General features: G+C 43.0%; 2 protein-coding genes across 11 annotated transcripts in view; both read left to right on the top strand.

Moving 5' to 3' along the window:
- The window catches only part of AMBRA1 (autophagy and beclin 1 regulator 1), a 172,747-nt gene that overhangs the window by 87,834 nt on the left and 65,646 nt on the right, over positions 1 to 19,267 (top strand). The window lies entirely within an intron of this gene.
- On the top strand, positions 373 to 16,334 carry LOC109569561 (transcription initiation factor TFIID subunit 9-like). Its single transcript, XM_070804175.1, has one exon. It carries the CDS (start codon positions 9,725 to 9,727, stop codon positions 10,511 to 10,513), a length of 789 nt encoding a protein of 262 aa, XP_070660276.1. The 5' UTR covers positions 373 to 9,724; the 3' UTR covers positions 10,514 to 16,334.

The raw sequence follows: 19,267 nt of genomic DNA, 5'->3' as shown, positions 1-19,267 counted from the left end.
AGCTGGCTTGTCTGTTGCTTCTTCAGGCTTTTCTAGAGGAAAATAGCAGGCCTTGTCGATGAACTTTTCTCTTCCTTTTGTAATGTGTGACTAAGTTTTTCTGTGCCTCCGTCTCTCTCGGCCCTAGGAAATTTCCTCTTGATAGCTCCCTGCTGATGCTTTACACCTGTGCTCTTTCTGTACTGTCACTTTGAAATGTACATACCACTTTCTAAAAGCTTAGCATTTTCCAGAGCACTTTCAGTCTTTTAAAAGATTTTAATGGTTCTGCCCTTGCAGAGTTTACTGTCTAGCCAGGGAGTAGCCTGGTTTTCTATATTTTGTGTGTGTGTGTGTTTTGGGGGGCAGGGGGCGGGGTTGGGGGACTTCACTAAAATTTAAATAATTCCTCTGAGACTTTTAACTGCCAATCCTGATAGATGTGTGTGTGTGTGTGTGTGTGTGTGTGTGTAACTCAAACCTGGGCTCGAACCAGGAATTTTATGAGTTTTGATGCAGTTTGAAGTAACTCGGAATGTGTCCCCATGTCTCTTTTGCATGGGTCTGTGAGCCTGAGTGGAGCTCAAAAATGACAGCTGCTACTTGCATTGTAGAGTTGGCTTGAGAGGCAGTAGAGCAAAGTATTCAAGAGTTTGGGCTCCAGAGATAGACTATCTAGGTTCAGATATTCATGCTGCTACTTCCTCACAGTGTAATCTTGGTTAATTTAATCTTTTCTTGGGACTCAGTTTCTTCATCTGTAAAATGGGCATAAGAATAGTATTTAGCTCAGAGAATTGTTCTGAGGATTAAATGAGCTAATATAAGCACTTAGCATGTTTGGGGGTTTTTTTGGCACACGGTAAGTGTTCAGTAGACTCTAGCTATTTTCATTAGGATTTTGACTGTGAGACTTTGGGGCCAGCATTGAGTTAGAGCCGTGCTAGTCTCCGCACTGATTATAACCTTGCTGACCTCTCACTGTTCTTCTGTCTTCCTCAACAGTGCGCTTCCTGGGTCCCAAGCAGTGCTTTCTCCCCTTTGCTATGGTCAGTGAGTTGAAAAAACTCGGACTTGTGCTCTAAGACACCAGCAGATGGTAACCTGAAGTTCCCTATGTTGATAGTTTGACAACCTAATGTATCCATTGTTGCCTGTAGTCATGTCAACCAAGAGGGTTAGATTAGAGGAGTCACAGAGTTTGCATTTGAGTAACCCTTTTCTGTCTCTAATCAGAATTTGCTCTCATGAAATAAGCGTCTACTCTCCAGACCAAGTACTTGCTCCTATGTAACCATGGCAACATAGGATTCTCAAAGTGGACCAATAGCATCAGCGTCATTTGGGATCTTGTTCCAAATGCAAATTCTTGATCCCTACCTCAGATACACTGAAGCAGAAATTCTGGTTGTGGGCTTAGGAATTTGTGTTTTAAATGGTCTTCTAGGTGATCCTGGTGCACTTGGAAAATTGAGAACTACTGCTCTAGATTAACTAATTAAAACAAGGGACAGAGGCAGAGAGGAAGAAATGGGAAGAGACGACTTGCTAACATATTTAAGGAGTGTGCGTGCCCGGAATCTAAGATGCATTGGTCCTGGTGAGCCCCTGGTATATAAGTCTTCTTTATCTGGAGCTGTGAGTAATGAGTAATGGCGGGGCGGGGAATGAATGAATTTGTTATTGCCTGCAGAGTGCTCAGCTGGCGTATAATCAATTTTTACTTGATAAACATGTATTGAGCTTCTGTTTTTTCTGTGGCACAGTGTTAGGTATATGATAGTACCCAGATGAAAAAGACATGATCTCTGCTGTCCATACACTTTCCACCTACTATGTAAGCCCATCATACTCAGAAATGGCTAGAGGACAGTATGTCTTGTGCTAAATGTATACACAAAAAAGAAGAATACACAAAAAACTGGCCATGGGAGTGCAGAACCTGCCAGCGTCTCTATAGTGGAAAATAGGAGTCTATTAAGCTTTTTTGCTGGGACCGCAGGTTCTTGTCGACTCTGCTAGGAGTTTTCTTCCTAGGCGAAGTTGACCTATAGCCTTTCTTCTCACTTCCTAACTAGTCTCCTGCCAGTCCCCCTTCTTCCTCCTGAAAGAGAAGGTGGGCATCAAGGTATCCGGGCTGGGACCTGCTGTGTAACTTGGGCTGTGAGTTCTCTGTGCCTGGGGCCTCCCTAGACCCAGAGAGCTGAGCATCTGAGTCTTGTGGCTTGTGTATTTCTTAGGAATATTTCTCATCTTGCAGATGCAACTGAAGATGCCCTCTAATCTCCCAAGGACCCACTATAATGCCAGAACCCTTTTACTTCTGTCTTCTTAGGTTATGATTAGTACATGCTTTGATATGTTTTGCAACCCCTCAGAACACATGATACAACAATACAGAAAGCTATGGAGGAGACGTGAGGAAAGAATAAGCGCAATACGAGATCAAAGCCCTCCCCTTTTTTTCCAGTGGAGGCAGTAGCCAGTCTTCACTTTGTTTGAGATTAGAGATCTTATACATACTCTGGAAAGACTTGAAATAGTCTTCCTTGTTATCCCATCTACTCCATTATTTTTTGTCTGAGTCCTTGATAGGAGTGCTACCCCTCCACCTCCTTCTTTTTAAAACTCTGATCTCATATTGGCTTTTCTTTCCCTTTCTCAGTTCATGTCCTCAGGCAGTCTCATTTATTCCAAACTGGCTGGAAATGCCATGGGAGCTGGCAGACAGCACCTCTCACCCTCTCTACCAAAGTAGAGCCAACCTGTGGGTGTTAATTTCCTTTCTTAAACACCTGCTGATCCACAAGGCTGGCTCTTCCCCCAGGGTCCTTGTGGCACTCAGCTGGAAGCCCAGAGCAAGCACAGATAGATATCTTGGTGTAAGTGATGAGGTGGAGAGGCACCTGCACGAGGCTGACCAGGGACCTTTTGAAGCGTTGAGACTTTTGGGGGGTGTTTGTTTTGGTCAGGTGTTTAGGCTTCCCTGGTAGCTTAGATGGTAAAGCATCTGCCTGCAACATGGGAGACCCGGGTTCGATTCCTGGGTTGGGAAGATCCCCTGGAGAAGGAAATGGCAATCCACTCCAGCACTCTTGCCTGGAAAATCCCATGGACGGAGGAGCCTGATAGGCCACAGTCCATGGGGTGTCACATCAGGGCCAGAAAGCTATCCTGTAGTGACATACTCCAGCCTGTAAAAATAGTTTCTCATATTACAGGGCCACCATGAGGAACCCCTGTGTTTGTCTGAAGCCTGGCTCAGTGCAGCTGTGTGCCATGCAGAAAGGGCCAGCTTCACTACTGGTGCCTTGAGCTGTGGGGTTATATTCTTTGGAATTGCTTGGCAAGCAAACTCATGATTTATTTCTTTTTTAATTTATTATTTTTTTTAATTTAAATTTATTTATTTTAATTGGAGGCTAACTACTTTACAATATTGTATTGGTCCTGCCACACATCAACATGAATCCACCACGGGTGTACACATGTTCAAACTCATGATTTATACTCTTATGGCTCATGCCCCAAAATGTTCTTCCTAGGCAGAGAATTTAACTGGTCCAGGCTGCAAAGCAACAGGGGGAAAACCAGACAGGAGGTAAAAGGTCTAGGTTCCCAGTGGCAATAAGAGTCTTTCAGGGAGGTCGGGTGTGCTGGAAGCATGTGAGGAAAATAAAACAGCATTCATTTTCATGAATAAATCTGCCTAAGAAGGTGAATTTTCTTCTGAATCTGCCATATTGCCAGCCAGTGGCAGCTTTGGTAGTACTTGCTCATTTTTCCAACAGGAAGCTCACAACAGTGTCTTTATTGTAATTTCCCTGGACTAGTAAACAACTGAGGACTGACGGGGACATATCTAGTAACTCTTACTCAATAGAGTAAATTAGCTTAGAGACTGTGACAGTTCTATAGCAGCATTTAAAATTTTCCAAAACATTTCTCTTCACGCTGAACTGGTAAAAGGGTTGTGGACAGAAATAATGCAATAACTCAAGCTTAGTACCATGAACTAAGGTAGTGGAGTGGTAAAGAATCTGCCTGCCAATGCAGGAGACGCAGGAGACGTGGGTTCACTCCCTGGGTTGGGGAGATCCCCCTGGAGGAGGAAATGGCAACCCACTGCAGTGTTTTCACCTGGAAAATGCCATGGACAGAGGAGCCTGGTGGGCTACAGTCCATGGGGTCACCAAGAGTCAGGCACGACTGAGCACGATGTTAGATCATATTTGCAAGATGTGGTGACTGTGGTGGAATGCAGTGCTTCAAATGGGCTGAAAACAAAGACCCAAGAGCACTTCCTTGTGCCAGGGAGAGCTCTAAGCACTGTTCACATATTATTTCACTTAGTCTTCACAGTATTCCAGTGATGCCTTGGTATTACTCCTGTTTACAAATAAGGAAACAGAGGCATAAGCAGATGAAGTAGTTTGCCCACAACCACAGCTTGTACTTGACAGAGTAGGAATCAGAACTCAGGCTGTCGAGCTTTAGGTTGGGACTTCTCAAACAGAACCGTCATGGGGTATAGGGTGATGCCTTGTTGACAGAAAAAGAGGCTGAAAAGTTAAACTCTGGTGTTTCTGTAAGAAAACAAAAAATAATTTGTTCAGCTTATGAAACCGCTACTGGGGAGCGGGCTGCAAATTCTCTTATATTCTTGTTGCAGCTCCTTTCCCCTCGCAAGAACCCTGTAGAAGAAATACATTCCCAAACAATGACTCCTGAAGCGGTAATTACACTGTTGCCATCCCATTGGGAAGAAGGCTGGGGCAGTGATTACATTCCAAAACAAAGCTGTTCGAGTATAATTGCACTGTGCTGCTCTTATCAGTCTGGGGAAGGCAGGCCTCTGGTCTCCATCCTCATTTGTTTTTGAGATGGAATCCGAATAGCATTCAATTAATAGGCAAGGCCCAGGCACAGGGAAGTCAGCCAAAAGAGCCAAGAGGACATTAACTTGCTCTTAGCGTTTTCCTCCCACCGCTTTCCAGACCTTTAAGTATCAGCAGATTTGAGGATGAGCCCATTTGAAGAAATGTATTTGGCTAATGAAGGGTTAGAGACCCCTGCTTAGAAGGTGTGCCCTCAAGCCCTCATGGGTCTTTGTACTTGAAGAAGAGGCAGTTAGGTAGCAGTGAAATTTCCCTGTCATCCCCAGCAGCTTTTGCTCTATCAGAGATTGGTCCTTCCTTCAAATCTTTCCCCCACATTCAAGTGTGTGTATGTATATACATCTATTATATATGTCTTGTGTGTATAGCTTCTAGTTGTGGAGCAGGAAGCCCCTCTCTGGTTCTGTTGAGATTATAAGGCTGACTTCTGTGAAATTTCAGCAGTCATCCCTAGATCTGGATTGAAAGAAGACATAAGCCTAATTTAATCGTTTTGTTTTATGATTCAGAGGACAGAAAACTGCCTGTGACCTCTTAGGCATGCTTGTTGAACTAGAGCAGAGAAAGGAGAACAGTGTCTCTGTTATCAGGTTGAGGGTTGCACAGACCCCTCGGGAGGGGTATAGCCTTGGCCACACAAACCACCCCAAAATTCACTGGCTTTTAAAAAGTGTTGTTGCTTACAATTCTGTGGATCCAACATATATTTCTCTGATCTGAGTGAGCTTGATGGCTCTCTCTGTCTGGTGATGGCTTGGCTGGGTATGGGTGGTCGTAGTTGATGTAACAGATAGGACAGTGGCCTGCTGAAGATCACCACATCACTGAACTTCGCACAAGTGATTGAGATTTTGGGATAGGGAGATTACACTGAATTATCTGTGTGGACCCAGTCTAATCACATGAGCCTTTAAAAGCAGAGGAGAAAGGCAGATAGGTCAGTCAGTGAGATGCAGTGGGAGAAGATGGGAGTTGTTTGGCGCTCAGCCACCAGTCAGCAAGAAAACCAGAACCTCAGTCCTAAAACTGCAAGGAACTGAACTCTGCCAAAACAAATGAGCAAGGAAACAAACCCTTCCCGAGAGCCTCCAGAAAAATAGCATAATCCTGCCACCACTTTGATTTTGGCCCAAAAGACACTTGCTGGACTTCTGACCTGCAGCAATGAAAACTAGTACATTTGTGTTAAGCCACTGAGTTTGTGGTGATTTGTGGCTGTAGCCACGGCAAACCAGTGCAGATGGTTTCCCACGTCCCTGGCCTCGGCTATGGTGGCTCGTCTCTTCTCTCTTCACCAGCTTTTCCTCAGAAGCCTCTCGGTTCCAGAGAGAAATGAGCCGTCAGGCCCCAACGCAACGTGCACTCGGCGAGTCTCTGCTTTTTTGCTTCTGTTATTATCCCATCAGCTAACGAAAGCCACTCGGCTAACCCCAGAGTCAAAGAGGGGACTGTCTCTAAGCACATGGTTTCAGAGGAGAGGCTTGAATCATGAGGGGTCATTACAGGGACATACCACAATGAAGTCAGTTTTTGAGATCTGCGGTAGCCTAGTAACTCACTGTCAGCAAACTGCTTTTTAGAGTGTCCTTACATATACATGAAAGGAAAGTTTCAGCACACCAAGGGATATCGATGTATAGATTTTGAATTCCAGAGAAATGTCTTGATTTTTCATTATTTAAATGGTTTAAATCATTATTTGGTTTATTCAGAGAGACATGCATTTGGAAATGACATCCAAATGGAAAGCTAGATCCTGGTTTTCTAGACAGAGCATTTCAGAAGAACTACCTTTTTTCTCTGTTTTCTGGGATGCAGCTCTCTATTTCTGTGTGCTGGAGGGTAAGAGATGTGCAGAAGAGCTCTGTGGGTGGCTGGGCCCCTTGGGGCCACGTGTATTTCTGTGTGGGAGCAAGACTGACAGGATTAACTGTGCAGGCACTTACTAAATTGGCTGTAAGTGAACCTGTGCCCATGGCATCATTTATAATCCGCAGCTTCTGTAACAGAAGCGAATTGGAAGAAAAGTGCCTAAAAACTAAGGCAGAGGGTCTTTGCATGGCCAGTGACCACGGCACATTATGCTTTCTTAGAGCAGTTGTTGGGAGAAGGTAGAATTCAGTTCTTCTCAAGCATAGGAGTTAGCTTTTGCTTGGCCTTATTGATAACACTGGTGAGAAACTTATTTTACGGGCTCCAGATACGAAGGCACAGACTGGGCCTCAGGCATGTAGAGCCAAATGTCATATTCACTAGTCATTCCTTCAGAACATGCTTGATGTTCAGAAGCATCTCCATAACTTGGTGGAACGCAAGCTGTGCTGTTAGTGAACTCTGAATTTTGCACTGGGCAGTTGGGTTCGAAAATAGGATGGCCTATGTACAAGAAAGGTGTGTACTTCTCATTGGAGGTTTAAGCTGGCCTTCTCAAGAACTTCACCCAGCTCAGCAGGGCACCCAGCGATTTAGTGTGTTCCCTGAGCATCTCTCTGCTCTGCCTTAAAGCTCAGCCAGGATTCATGAAATGACTGTGAGGCAGTCAGGGAGCTGCTGCCGCAGCTTGCAATGCATGTGCGTGGCCTTGTCTGCTCCTAGAAAGTGAAGAGAAGCAACTTGGCCCGCACTGGGGAAGATTCCACTCACAAGAGGAAACGGAGCAGCAGTATGTCTTGGGAAGAACAGTGCTGAGAATGGAAATGTACAGACTGTTAAAAGAGGCAGAGATGCTCACCAAGCCAAATAAAACTAGAGCTTATCTCTTCTCTCCTGATAAGAAGTTAGAATGTGTAGTGATGGGATTCAGCCAGTATCCTTCCTGTCTTCTGCCTTTGCTTTTTGGGTCCCCTTCCTCACCTATCTTTAGACCTTTATCCATCATGGGTCACCGAATTTAAACTTGATGTTCTTTACAGCACAGCAAATACAGCTAACATAAGACCTAATTGAGAGCTTATAAAAGTCACAAAGTGTTTCTTGGCCTAAATATTTTCATTGATTCTGCTGAAGTGAGATGACTGGGGAAAGTGGTAAAATGTTAAATTGCTTCTTAGGAAACTAATTAAAACTGAACATATCAATGCAAAGCTTGAAATAAGTTGTTTCAAATACCCCAGTTCCTCCACTCCCATGGTCCAGATAGAGAGACTACAGGGACAACTTAAGAACACCTGATCTGAAGAACTTTCCAGCTGTTCTAATCTTGTCTTGCCGAGGAAGAGCTCTAAAGTCCTGTGGGATAGAAGCAGCCAGCACCAAGAGTTAGCTTGGGAGTCGTTAATACCCCTCTGTTGCTATGAAGCAAGCCAAACCGCCCTTGAAAACAATACCATCTAGGTGAAAACAGTGAGCTTGCCCTGCTGGCAGCTTTAAGACCTCAATGTCCCCACTTCACCTATTGAACTGCCAACTCTAAGACTCATTTATAGAATTTCTCAAGCTGCCACTGGATGGAAGTACTAGGGAATTGGCCAGAGAAGGTGGAGGTGAGAGCTGTGAAGGACATGTTTAGAGTCAGGTTTACTTTTTGTCCCATTCTACCGTAATTTCTAAGTACACCATGTTTTAGCTTTGTTGTTGTTCAGTCACTAAGTCATGTCTGACTCTCTGCTGCCCCAGGGACTGCAGCACGCCAGACTTCCCTGACCTTCCTTATTTCCCGGAGCTTGCTCAAACTCAGGTCCATTGAGTTGGTGATGCCATCCAACCATCTCATCCTCTGCCTCCTCCTTCTCCTTTTGCTTTCAATCTTTTCCAGCATCAGGGTCTTTTCCAGTGAGTCAGCTCTCCATATCAAGTGGCCAAGTATTGGATCTTCAGCCTCATCATCAGTCCCTCCAGTGAATATTCATTGTTTCCTTTAGGACTGGTTTGATCTCCTTGCAGTCCAAAGGACTCTCAAGAGTCTTCTTCAGCACCATAGTTTGAAAGCATCAATTCTTTGGTGCTCAGCCTTTCTTTATGGTCTAGCTCTCACATCCATACATGACGACTGGAAACACCATGGCTTTGGCTATACAGACCTTGATTAGTGTGGACTTACTGTTAGTTTTCATTTTCAGGCATGAAGTGCAGCTGCCTACCTTTTCCTTTGTGTTATTAGCATCTCTTCTGCATGTGAGAGGGACTTTTTTCCTGAAAGGCTAGTGTACTGCGTAGAGACAGTGCTCTTTTTTGACACCTGAAGAAAAATTGTTATGAGTATAGAAATCTTGAAAAAAATCATCTTAGTCTTGGTTTCTGGGGATCTCCTTTATTTAAAGATGCCTGCTAGGAATTCCCTGGCGGTCCAGTGGTTAGGACTCCAGCCTTTCCCTGTCAAGGGCCAGGCTTCAATCCCTGGTCAGGGAACAAAGATCCCACAAGCCACACAGCATGGTAAAATTAAAAAAAAATAAAGATGCCTGCTTCCTTTGTCCTCCTCATTTTGGATGCTAGACTTCCCTCTTCTACCTCTCTCCTGTTCTGAGACCTTTAAAGTTAAGAGTCAAAAGGATAAGGCAAGAAATTATGGACCCTGTGATGCAAGCGTGTCCTCGAGGGCCGGGTAACCAACTGTGGGTGACGAGGCGACGGAGGTGGGTCTCGAGTGCCCCTCCAGGCCTCGAGTACCCCGGGCCGCTGGCGCTTGCCGTTGCCCGCCCCTGCTGGCCCCTCCCAGGAGTGTGTAGAGCGCGTGTGCAGAGGCGTGCGGAGCCAGTGCGGCGAGGACCATGTTGCTTCCGAACATCCTGCTCACTGGTACACCAGGGGTTGGAAAAACTACATTAGGCAAAGAACTTGCATCAAGATCAGGACTGAAATACGTTAATGTGGGTGATTTAGCTCGAGAAGTTTGATCACCGAATATCATGGAGTCTGGCAAGATGGCTTCTCCCAAGAGCATGCCGAAAGATGCACAGATGATGGCACAAATCCTGAAGGATATGGGGATTACAGAATATGAACCGAGACTTATAAATCAGATGTTGGAGTTTGCCTTCCAATATGTGACCACAATTCTAGATGATGCAAAAATTTATTCAAGTCATGCTAAGAAAGCTACTGTCGATGCAGATGATGTGCGATTGGCAGTGCAGTGTCGTGCTGACCAGTCTTTTACCTCTCCTCCAGCAAGAGATTTTTTATTGGATACTGCAAGGCAAAGAGATCAAACCCCTTTCCCATTGATCAAGCCACATTCAGGTCCTAGATTGCCACCTGATAGGTATTGCTTGACTGCTCCAAATTATAGACTTAAGTCTTTACAAAAAAAGACATCTACTTCTGCAGGAAGAATAACAGTTCCGCGGTTAAGTGGTGGTTCAGTTACCAGCAGACCAAGTACTCCCACGCTTGGCACACCAACCCCACCAGCCATGTCCGTTTCAACTAAAGTAGGGACTCCAGTGTCCCTCACAGGGCAAAGGTTCACAGTACAGATGCCCACTTCACAGTCTCCAGCTGTAAAAGCTTCAATTCCTGCAACATCAGCAGTTCAGAATGTTCTAATTAATCTGTCATTAATTGGGTCCAAAAATATTCTTATTACCACTAACATGGTCTCATCACAAAATACTGCCAGTGAAGCATCAAATGCATTGAAAAGAAAACATGATGATGACGACGATGATGACGACGATGACTATGATAATTTGTAATCTAGCCTTGACGCATGTAACATGTATACTTGGTTTTGAATCTATTGTACTGAGATTAAACATGCATGCTAGATGTTTCCATGTTGTGTTCTAGAAAAAATAGTATTTAATGAGTAAATATGCTTACCATACTTTTCGATTGAGCTGTTGTGTTAGATTTTCTTTAATAGGATTAGTAATGGTTTCTCCTCAGCCTTTAAGTGTAAAAAATAAAGTTGCAATTCGTGCATTTAAAAAAAAAAGAAATTATGGGATTCTTACAGCAAGAGCTAAGCAGTATTGGTTACAAGTTGACTATTTCACATTTTACAATTTTACATGACTCATAACTTTTATGTGGGGAGTATAACTGAAACAAACTATCAAACTTGAAGTGGCCTCGGGCCCTGTCTCTGAAGGAGAATGTTGAAAAGAGTTCTGCTCCTCTGAAATCTTTTCTGTTTGTTTCTTAATTGGGCAGTCTGTGATGGGAGGGGTTTTTTTGTGTGTGTGCGCATCGATAGACTCCGTCAAAGAATATTGCAAACAAAGGCAGACAAGGTTAAGGTCTAGTCTACTTCCCAGAGAAATCCATGCCCATTCCTTTCTCAGCCTAGGACTTGTACATTAAACATGAACATTTCACTTATGTTTTCCCTTGGCTTCGGTATTCATAAATGGTGCACGTTAGGAACTACCAAGAAGTCACCCATAGCTGCTTTCTTGTGAGAAGCCAAAGGTTTGGATTCTTCTTTTAATCGTAACTAAGCTTTTGTATTCCAAATCATGCCTAGCACTGGGCCTTGGAGGCTGCCTGCCATTTAAGTTGACCAGGACTTAAAACTATTTGGGTCCACTTTCAGAAGGACCTAAAATACTTTATTTATTTTAAAATTTTTGCTATTGATGAGACTATTCTTCCATTTAAAAACGTATTCAGTCCACCTCACTCGTTTTCTCTTCTCCTCAGCTTCCCTCCAGGTGCTCAGGTTGATCCTGTGGGAATATAGCGTGACCGTCCTCATCCCGTAGATACCTGTGGGCCTTCTCAAGCTGAACCTTACAGCTTCCATTTCTCAGCTCCACTCTGTGTCACTTCTCTTCTGGCTTTCTTGACTTCCGATCCCCAGCCCCACCACCATCTCTCTTGCTCTGAAGACCATGTCCAGCGTCTCCTTAGACGATAGACAGGGATTAGATGTCCTCGGTGCACTAGAACTGTACTGCTCTCCTTGAGCCTCACTTTATCTGCTAGGCATGGGGAAAGTCCAGCATGAGTACACGCCCTCTGTAGGTTCCCCCGCTCTGTCCAGGAGGCAACAGAGCTACATTAGAACAGACAGAAAAAGTTAGGGTCTCTCTTTGCATATGAGAAGGATGTGAATGGATCTCTTCTGTTCGTGTCGATCGTATACCTCAGAACAGTTATTTGTTCACTTATTCCCTTATTCGTTGAAAACTATTTGCCTCTGGTGGTTCTAATATATATTAACTTTATCATGAAAATAATCAACCAAGAAAAATACCAAAACCGACCAATTTTACTGCTTCTCTCATTGCCATTATTCAGACGGATAATATAGTCGTGTTCTTAAGTCTGTGTGTTATGAATTCAGTGGATCCTAATTGCCCAACTAGGAATCAGACTTGCAGCCCTAGCGTTGATAGTGTAGAGTCTTAACCACCGGACTATAAGGGAAATGTCTGGAATGTACTTGAGTGCTACAATTTGCCAGGCCCTACGCTAAGCGCTGGGGATTTTTACTAGAAAAAAATAGACTAACTTTCAAGTTCAATTACTATTTTCATACCTTTTCAAAAGTGCTTTAAATTAATGTATCCAGAAGTCCTAGATTTTATCTGATTCCTTATTCCTGATTATTATATCAGAGTGGCTATCATTCTGATGTGATACAGGAGGATGTAGGCTTTAATGAATGTCTTTGGCACTGATCGTTAATTGCTGATTTCCTGGTGATGTTGCAATAAAGTATTAATTAACCACTAAATCCAAGTTGACCTCTTAGTCAGAGAAGCAGCTTTGTTTTCCTGAAGGGAGATTGGGTTTTTTGTGTACGGCCTAACACACTGGTAATCCACCAAGTTTTGACTGGTTGGTAAAATGCAGTTGTGCTAAATAAAATCGTTATTGCAGTGTAAGCTTAACTTTGGGCCTGTGAAGTTGCACCTATGTTTCAGAGTAGGATACAAGTTGGTAGGAGACAGACCTCATGTTCCCTAGAGTGTGAGAGGCTAGCGTGGCGAGTATGCAGTCGGAGCAGCACCAAGGCTGTCAGATGGACACTGGGAGTCACTGTCTTATTCAACTGGTGCAGCACCTTCATTATTGAAAATGGCTTTACTACCGTGTTGTGTCTTCTAATCGCTTCAAAAATACTGCCCTCCCCCCCCACAAGTGGTATGTTACGGACACAAAAAAACACTGAGGGCTACTGATCTTGTGTGTTAGAATCTGCGCTAGACATTGGCGGCCGGGTCGTTGTCATTCAGGCTCCTTCAATAATTCACAGTGTGATTTGAGTGAGTCACCTGGTCTCTTTGTCTCTGACAGGTGAGGATGAGGTTAGCCTTACCTCCATGTTCCTTCCAGGGATTAGTTAAGTTGGGGGGGGAGGGTAGAAATGGTAAAGCACTCTTAACTCTTTTGAAAAATGTATTACCTGAAATTAAAAGGAATAAAAGTAGATATTTGCCTTAGCACCCAGGTTATTTGCAGTACCTGAACTACTTGGCACAAGCCGAGATCACCAACTTTAGATGTTCTGGTGACAGGAACGCCTCGATGCTAAGAGACAGGCTCAGGTGGCTGTAAAGAACCCATCTCAGCTTAATAAACGGAGTTGCCGAAGCACATCTGAGTTGTGCTAGGCACCCTTGGGACAGAAAAGAAATACTTCCTGATGAACTAAATAGAGGTGGTCACAGTAACAGAAAGAGGAAGCAGGACTTGCTTCGGGTTTGTGCATAGTCTTCTCATAGACTGAATGTAGTTTGTGAAGTATCCTTTGACTCTCCTTGACTAATTATTATTTTGATCTCTTCTCAGTTTTTCCAGGGATATAAAGCCAACCAAAGATCTTAGGTCATTCTCTACTCCTTTGCAAAAGTTAGTGTAGATATGAAATAAGACATCAAATCCTGAAAATATAAAGTTATTTCTTAACCCCTTGGGACGCTAAAAATGTGAACATAATCTTAAAGAAATAATCTGATGAAGCAAACCTATGTGATTGAATTTATTATTTTTTTTTAATTTTATTTTATTTTTAAACTTTACAATATTGTATTAGTTTTGCCAAATATCGAAATGAATCCGCCACAGGTATACCCGCATTCCCCATCCTGAACCCTCCTCCCTCCTCCCTCCCCTACCCTCCCTCTGGGTCGTCCCAGTGCACCAGCCCCAAGCATCCAGTACCGCGCATCGAACCTGGACTGGTGACTTGTTTCATACATGATATTATACATGTTTCAATGCTATTCTCCCAAATCTCCCCACCCTCTACCTCTCCCACGGAGTCTATAAGACTGATCTATACATCGGTGTCTCTTTTGCTGTCTCGTACACAGGGTTATTGTTATCATCTTTCTAAATTCCATATATATGCGTTAGTATACCGTATTGGTGTTTTTCTTTCTGGCTTACTTCACTCTGTATAATAGGTTCCAGTTTCATCCATCTCATTAGAACTGATTCAAATGTATTCTTTTTAATGGCTGAGTAATACTCCATTGTGTATATGTACCATAGCTTACTTATCCATTCATCTGCTGATGGGCATCTAAGTTGCTTCCATGTCCTGGCTATTATAAACAGTGCTGCGATGAACATTGGGGTACACGTGTCTCTTTCCCTTCTGGTTTCCTCAGTGTGTATGCCCAGCAGTGGGATTGCTGGATCATAAGGCACTTCTATTTCCAGTTTTTTAAGGAATCTCCACACTGTTCTCCATAGTGGCTGTACTAGATTGCATTCCCACCAACAGTGTAAGAGAGGTCCCTTTTCTCCACACCCTCTCCAGCATTTATTGCTTGTAGACTTTTGGATCGTAGCCATTCCGACTGGCGTGAAATGGTACCTCATAGTGGTTTTGATTTGCATTTCTCTGATAATGAGTGATGTTGAGCATCTTTTCATGTGTTTGTTAGCCATCTGTCTGTCTTCTTTGGAGAAATGTCTATTTAGTTCTTTGGCCCATTTTTTGATTGGGTCATTTATTTTTGATTTGAGGAGATGCCATAGAGCTTAATACTAAGGACAACTGAACTCAAATTTCATCTCATTTCTTGCCAACTGGGAGACCATGGGAAAGTTGTTTAACTTATCTAAGCCTCAGTTTTCTTGTCTGTAGAAGAGGGGTTCTGTAAAGCCTTTCAGTGACTACCCTATTGAAAATTGCCAGTACTTTACCCTTGGTACTTTCCATTCCTCTTCTCTGTTTTATATTTCTCCGTGACACTTAATGTAATTTTAACATGCTGTGTGAACTCATGTCTTTGTTATGTAGCTTTTCCTCCCCGCCCCCCAGAATGTAGTTCCCATGAAGGCAGGAATTTTTATGTGTTTTGTTCACTGTCTGGCATGTAGTAGAAACTCACTATATATTTGTCTAATGAATAAACGGACTTCATGTTGGGTAATTGTGAAGATTGAATGGGAACATTTATGAAACAAGAACTTAATGTGTCCCTTGGTACAAGATAAATACTTAGAAAATAGTAGCAATTATTGCACATGAAGCATCTTGCTACATATTTTTGAAAAATGAACAAAACCCATAGTGTTGTTATATCAGAATGCCATGTATGGATATTAGGTGGGGCTTCCCTGGTGGCTCAGACAGTAAAGAATCCACCTGCAGTGCAGGAGACCTGGGTTCCGTCCCTGGGTTTGGAAGATTCCCTGGAGGAGGGCATGGCAACCCGCTCCAGTATTCTTGCCTGGAGAATTCCACAGACAGGAGCTCGGCAGGCTACAGTCCATGGGGTCGAAAGAGGTGGACACGACTGAGCGACTAAGCACGTAGCATGCAACTTAAAAATACAAAATGTAAACTATTGCTGTGTTGTTTTCTATAATGTTGTTTATTCTTTTATTTTGGGCTGCGCTGCGTCTTCGTTGTTGAACGAGCTTGTCTCTGGTTGCGGTGAGCAGGGGCTACTCTAGTTGGAAAGCACAGTCTTCTCGTTGTAGCAGCTCCTCTTGTTGCGGAGCACAGGCTCTTGGGTGTGCAGGCTTCAATAGTTGCGGAGTTTTGGTTCCCAGGCTTTAGGGTACACATTCATTACTTGTGGGCACAGGTTTAGTTGTTCTGCAGCGAGTGGGATCTTCCCAGATCAGGGATTGGACCCATGTCCCCTGCGTTGGCTGGTGGATTCTTTACTACTGAGCCACCAGGGAAGCCCCCTGTTGCTATGTCTTATTTTACTTTCAAGGTATCTTATATTCAAATTGTACCTAGGATGTATAATGTATTTACAGTTTTACAATATTTTTCCTTGTATTCCCATATTTGTATACAAGTTTCATGTCTCTCTCTAAAATTATTAGTTTCCTCAAGTCAAGAGCCTTGGCTTTTTTCATATTTCTAGTGCCCAGTGCTTCTGTTATGGCCTGCTTTGCTGTAATGCAAGGGTTATGTTCCTAAGACATTCAGTGTAATAAAACAAATCCTGTTATAAAAACAGAGTTTTGGGGAATTTTCCAGCAGTGCAGTGGAATTCCTGCATTTCTCTGCCAAGGGCACAGGTTCAATCCCTGGTCAGAGAACTAAGATACTGCAAGCTTCACAACATGGCCAAAAAACAAAAAAAAAACAAACAGTAGTTTCATCTGGAGGAGGGAGGTTTCTAAGAGTTAGAGAGTTCAACATATAGCAACACATTTTACATGAGGCAACTTCAGTTAAAATGTATTACAACTATATGAATATCGATATAAACCAAACCTAACATTTGATTACATCTTCCTTTTCCTTAAGAGTGATGCCTGGCCCTCTTTTTTTTTGAAAAAAAAATAATAATAATAATAATAACTACCAGCACAAATTCTTAGCACTTTTTTTTAAAACCATTTTTTTAAATTGAAGTGTAGTTAATTTATAATGTTATGTCTCAGGTGCACAGAAAAGCTATTCAGTTATGAATAAATAAAAAAATGCATACATATGTATGTGTGTGGGGGTGTATTCTTCTTCAGATTCTTTCCTGTTATAGGCTATTGGTGGTGGTGATGGTTTAGTCACTAAGCGTATCCAACTCTTGCGACCCCATGGACTGTAGCCCACCAGGCTCCTCTGTCCATGGGATTTCCCAGGCAAGAATACTCAACGGGTTGCCATTTCCTTCTCCAGGAATTATAAGCTATTATAAGCTATGTATTCAATAAAAATAGGTCCCTGTGCCATATAGTAGGTCCCCACCAGCCATCCCAAACTCCCCGTTCATCCGTCTCATGGGGAAAGGAGGGTTATGACTGGCAAATTACGACAGGAACATTTCTTCTCCAGAAGACGCAAAATTGTATGTGAAAGGAAATATAAATTTATTATACTGTTTATGTTATGAATATATGGTCAAATTACTGTAAATAATTAACATTAAGTAATGTTAAATGTAAAAATGGGGTATAACTTCTTTGGAAGAGTGGGGAAGAAAAGGGCAGGAGAAATCATGTCCCGTCTTAGGAAACCAGTAGATAATTGTGAAAATTGAAAAATTAGTAACAGCAGAAATATGACAGTTAATTATCAGAAGAAAAACAGCTAAAAGATTTAAAAAGCAAATCAAGGGAGAGGATAGGGCAGGAGGCTGCTGTTTAACTTTATTAGCCTTGTAATACTCTTTAACTTTTAAAATTGTGTGTATGTAGTACTTTGATAAAAATTAAAATTTAAAAGCACTCCACTTTGTAATTCCCTTACAAAATTTCAAAGGATTTCTGTTTCTTGCTGTACAGATGACAAATTTCTTGTCTTTTTTTAGCCTGATTTTATATTCTGCCTTATATGAGCCTCTGCTTCCCACTGAACTGATATTAGCCCTTGAACCCTGAACCACCTTGAGCAGCTAGAGCTGCTTTCTGGCTTGAACCGTTTTCTTCCTCTCCTCCTTTCCAAACCCGTTCGCTCTTTCCTGTAAGCCTTAGCTTCTGTTTCTCCCCTAAGCTTTCCTGGCTTCCCCTCCCCAAGTCCAGTGGCCTTTCCTCAACAGCTGTGGCTCGCGTGGTCTGTGCCTTTCATTAGACTCTTAAGTTGCTTTTCTTGTTTGTAATGTTTTGGACAGAAGTCTTATCTCCCCAACTGGATTATTGGCTCCAACCAAGCAAAAAGGACATCTTATTACCATTTTATATACATCTTCCACTGTGCTATGTTTGATAGATACCTATTTAACATTCATTTCTCATTCAGCCATCAAAAAGCTCTCTGGTTTGAGTTCACTACTCTTTATTCTGGGCATGTCTCAAGACTCTGTACTTTGGCCTGAAAAATCTCTCTATCTCTGTCAGCCTTAGTGAGACTGAAGGCCAAAAGGTTTATCTCTTTGCGGATGATACTGTTTTTGATCGTCATGGTGTGCCTGTTGTTTTTAACAAAACATAACATGGACAATTCCTAATCTCCCCAACCCTTTGGATGCTTAAGCATTTCAGATGTTTTGTATTATTTGAGAGAAATGCTAATTTATCATTACTGTCACCCCTCTGGGAATTTGCGAACCTTCTCCTTTAAACTCCCATGTGTCACTATTCTCTGTCCTGCAAAAAGCCAGGAAAAACAAAAACAAAGCCCTCTGCAGTCTCCACTGCTTTCTCTTTGCACTAAGAACAGCCACCTGGCCTTTACAGGTGCCCTCCAGAGCTTCATCAGTGATAGATTCTCATCTGAATCTAGAGCCCAGAGTGACCTGAGATGCTAGTTTTTAATCTCCTGGAGGCCAGTGACTTCTATGAGAATGCGTATTAAAAGCCTGGACTCTCCCCTCAGAAAAAAGGTATATGCAAAACTGTAATAAAGAGTAACCAGGATTTGGGTTTTATTCAGGTACAATAAGGCCCGCAGATGAGAAGGATAGTCAGTCGAAAAGATGGTTCATTACTTACAGTTCTGAGAGTAGGGGGACTCACTGAGCCATGCAGGGCCGCGTGGGGTAGTGTCAGGGTCAGCCAGGAGGCAGGGGGAGCTGAAGGGAATGCCTGAGCCAGAGCCCTTCTCCATATTCTCAGGGGAAGGAATGGGTGAGGCGAGGTAAGTGTGCTGAATAAATTCAGGATCAGACAGTTCGGATAATTTTGACAGACCCCAGGATGGTCCCCAGTTGTTTGTACCTGGCTCTGGAGTGGTTTTGGCCAGAGGGTATATTGGTCAGGAGGGAATGGGATCTGGATAGGTTGGTTTGCGTGCTTGTAGACAGTTGTTTGCTGTCTCTGGAAATTAGCTAACCCGGAGACGGGCAGTCCGGCAGTCCACAAGGACCTCAAATATCAAAGCACCATAAGATGTAAAAAACAAAAATGGCCTCATCCAGTGACACACGCATACACACAATTTAATTTGCAGTTTCAGTGGTTTCTTGGAGCTTCCGAAGGCCGTCTGTAGACCCAAGCAAGGTTTAAAACCCTGCGTGGGCCTGGGAGCTCTGTGCCTTTGAATATAGTAGTTGATTTTAGACTACTCTCTTCACAAGAAGATCTGTATTTAATTATCTATTTCAGCAAGAAAGTGTAGCAACTGCTCAGTTTTTTTATGGTAA

The sequence above is a fragment of the Bos indicus genome, chromosome 15 (assembly GCF_029378745.1).
Source record: "Bos indicus isolate NIAB-ARS_2022 breed Sahiwal x Tharparkar chromosome 15, NIAB-ARS_B.indTharparkar_mat_pri_1.0, whole genome shotgun sequence".
NCBI lineage: Eukaryota > Metazoa > Chordata > Mammalia > Artiodactyla > Bovidae > Bos > Bos indicus.
Note: the sequence above shows the minus strand (reverse complement) of the source record. Positions and strands in the feature narration are given on the sequence as shown.

Bases quoted from the DNA above. Each gene is read 5' to 3' on its own strand.
- LOC109569561 (XM_070804175.1), top strand. From the start codon at position 9,725: ATGGAGTCTGGCAAGATGGCTTCTCCCAAGAGCATGCCGAAAGATGCA.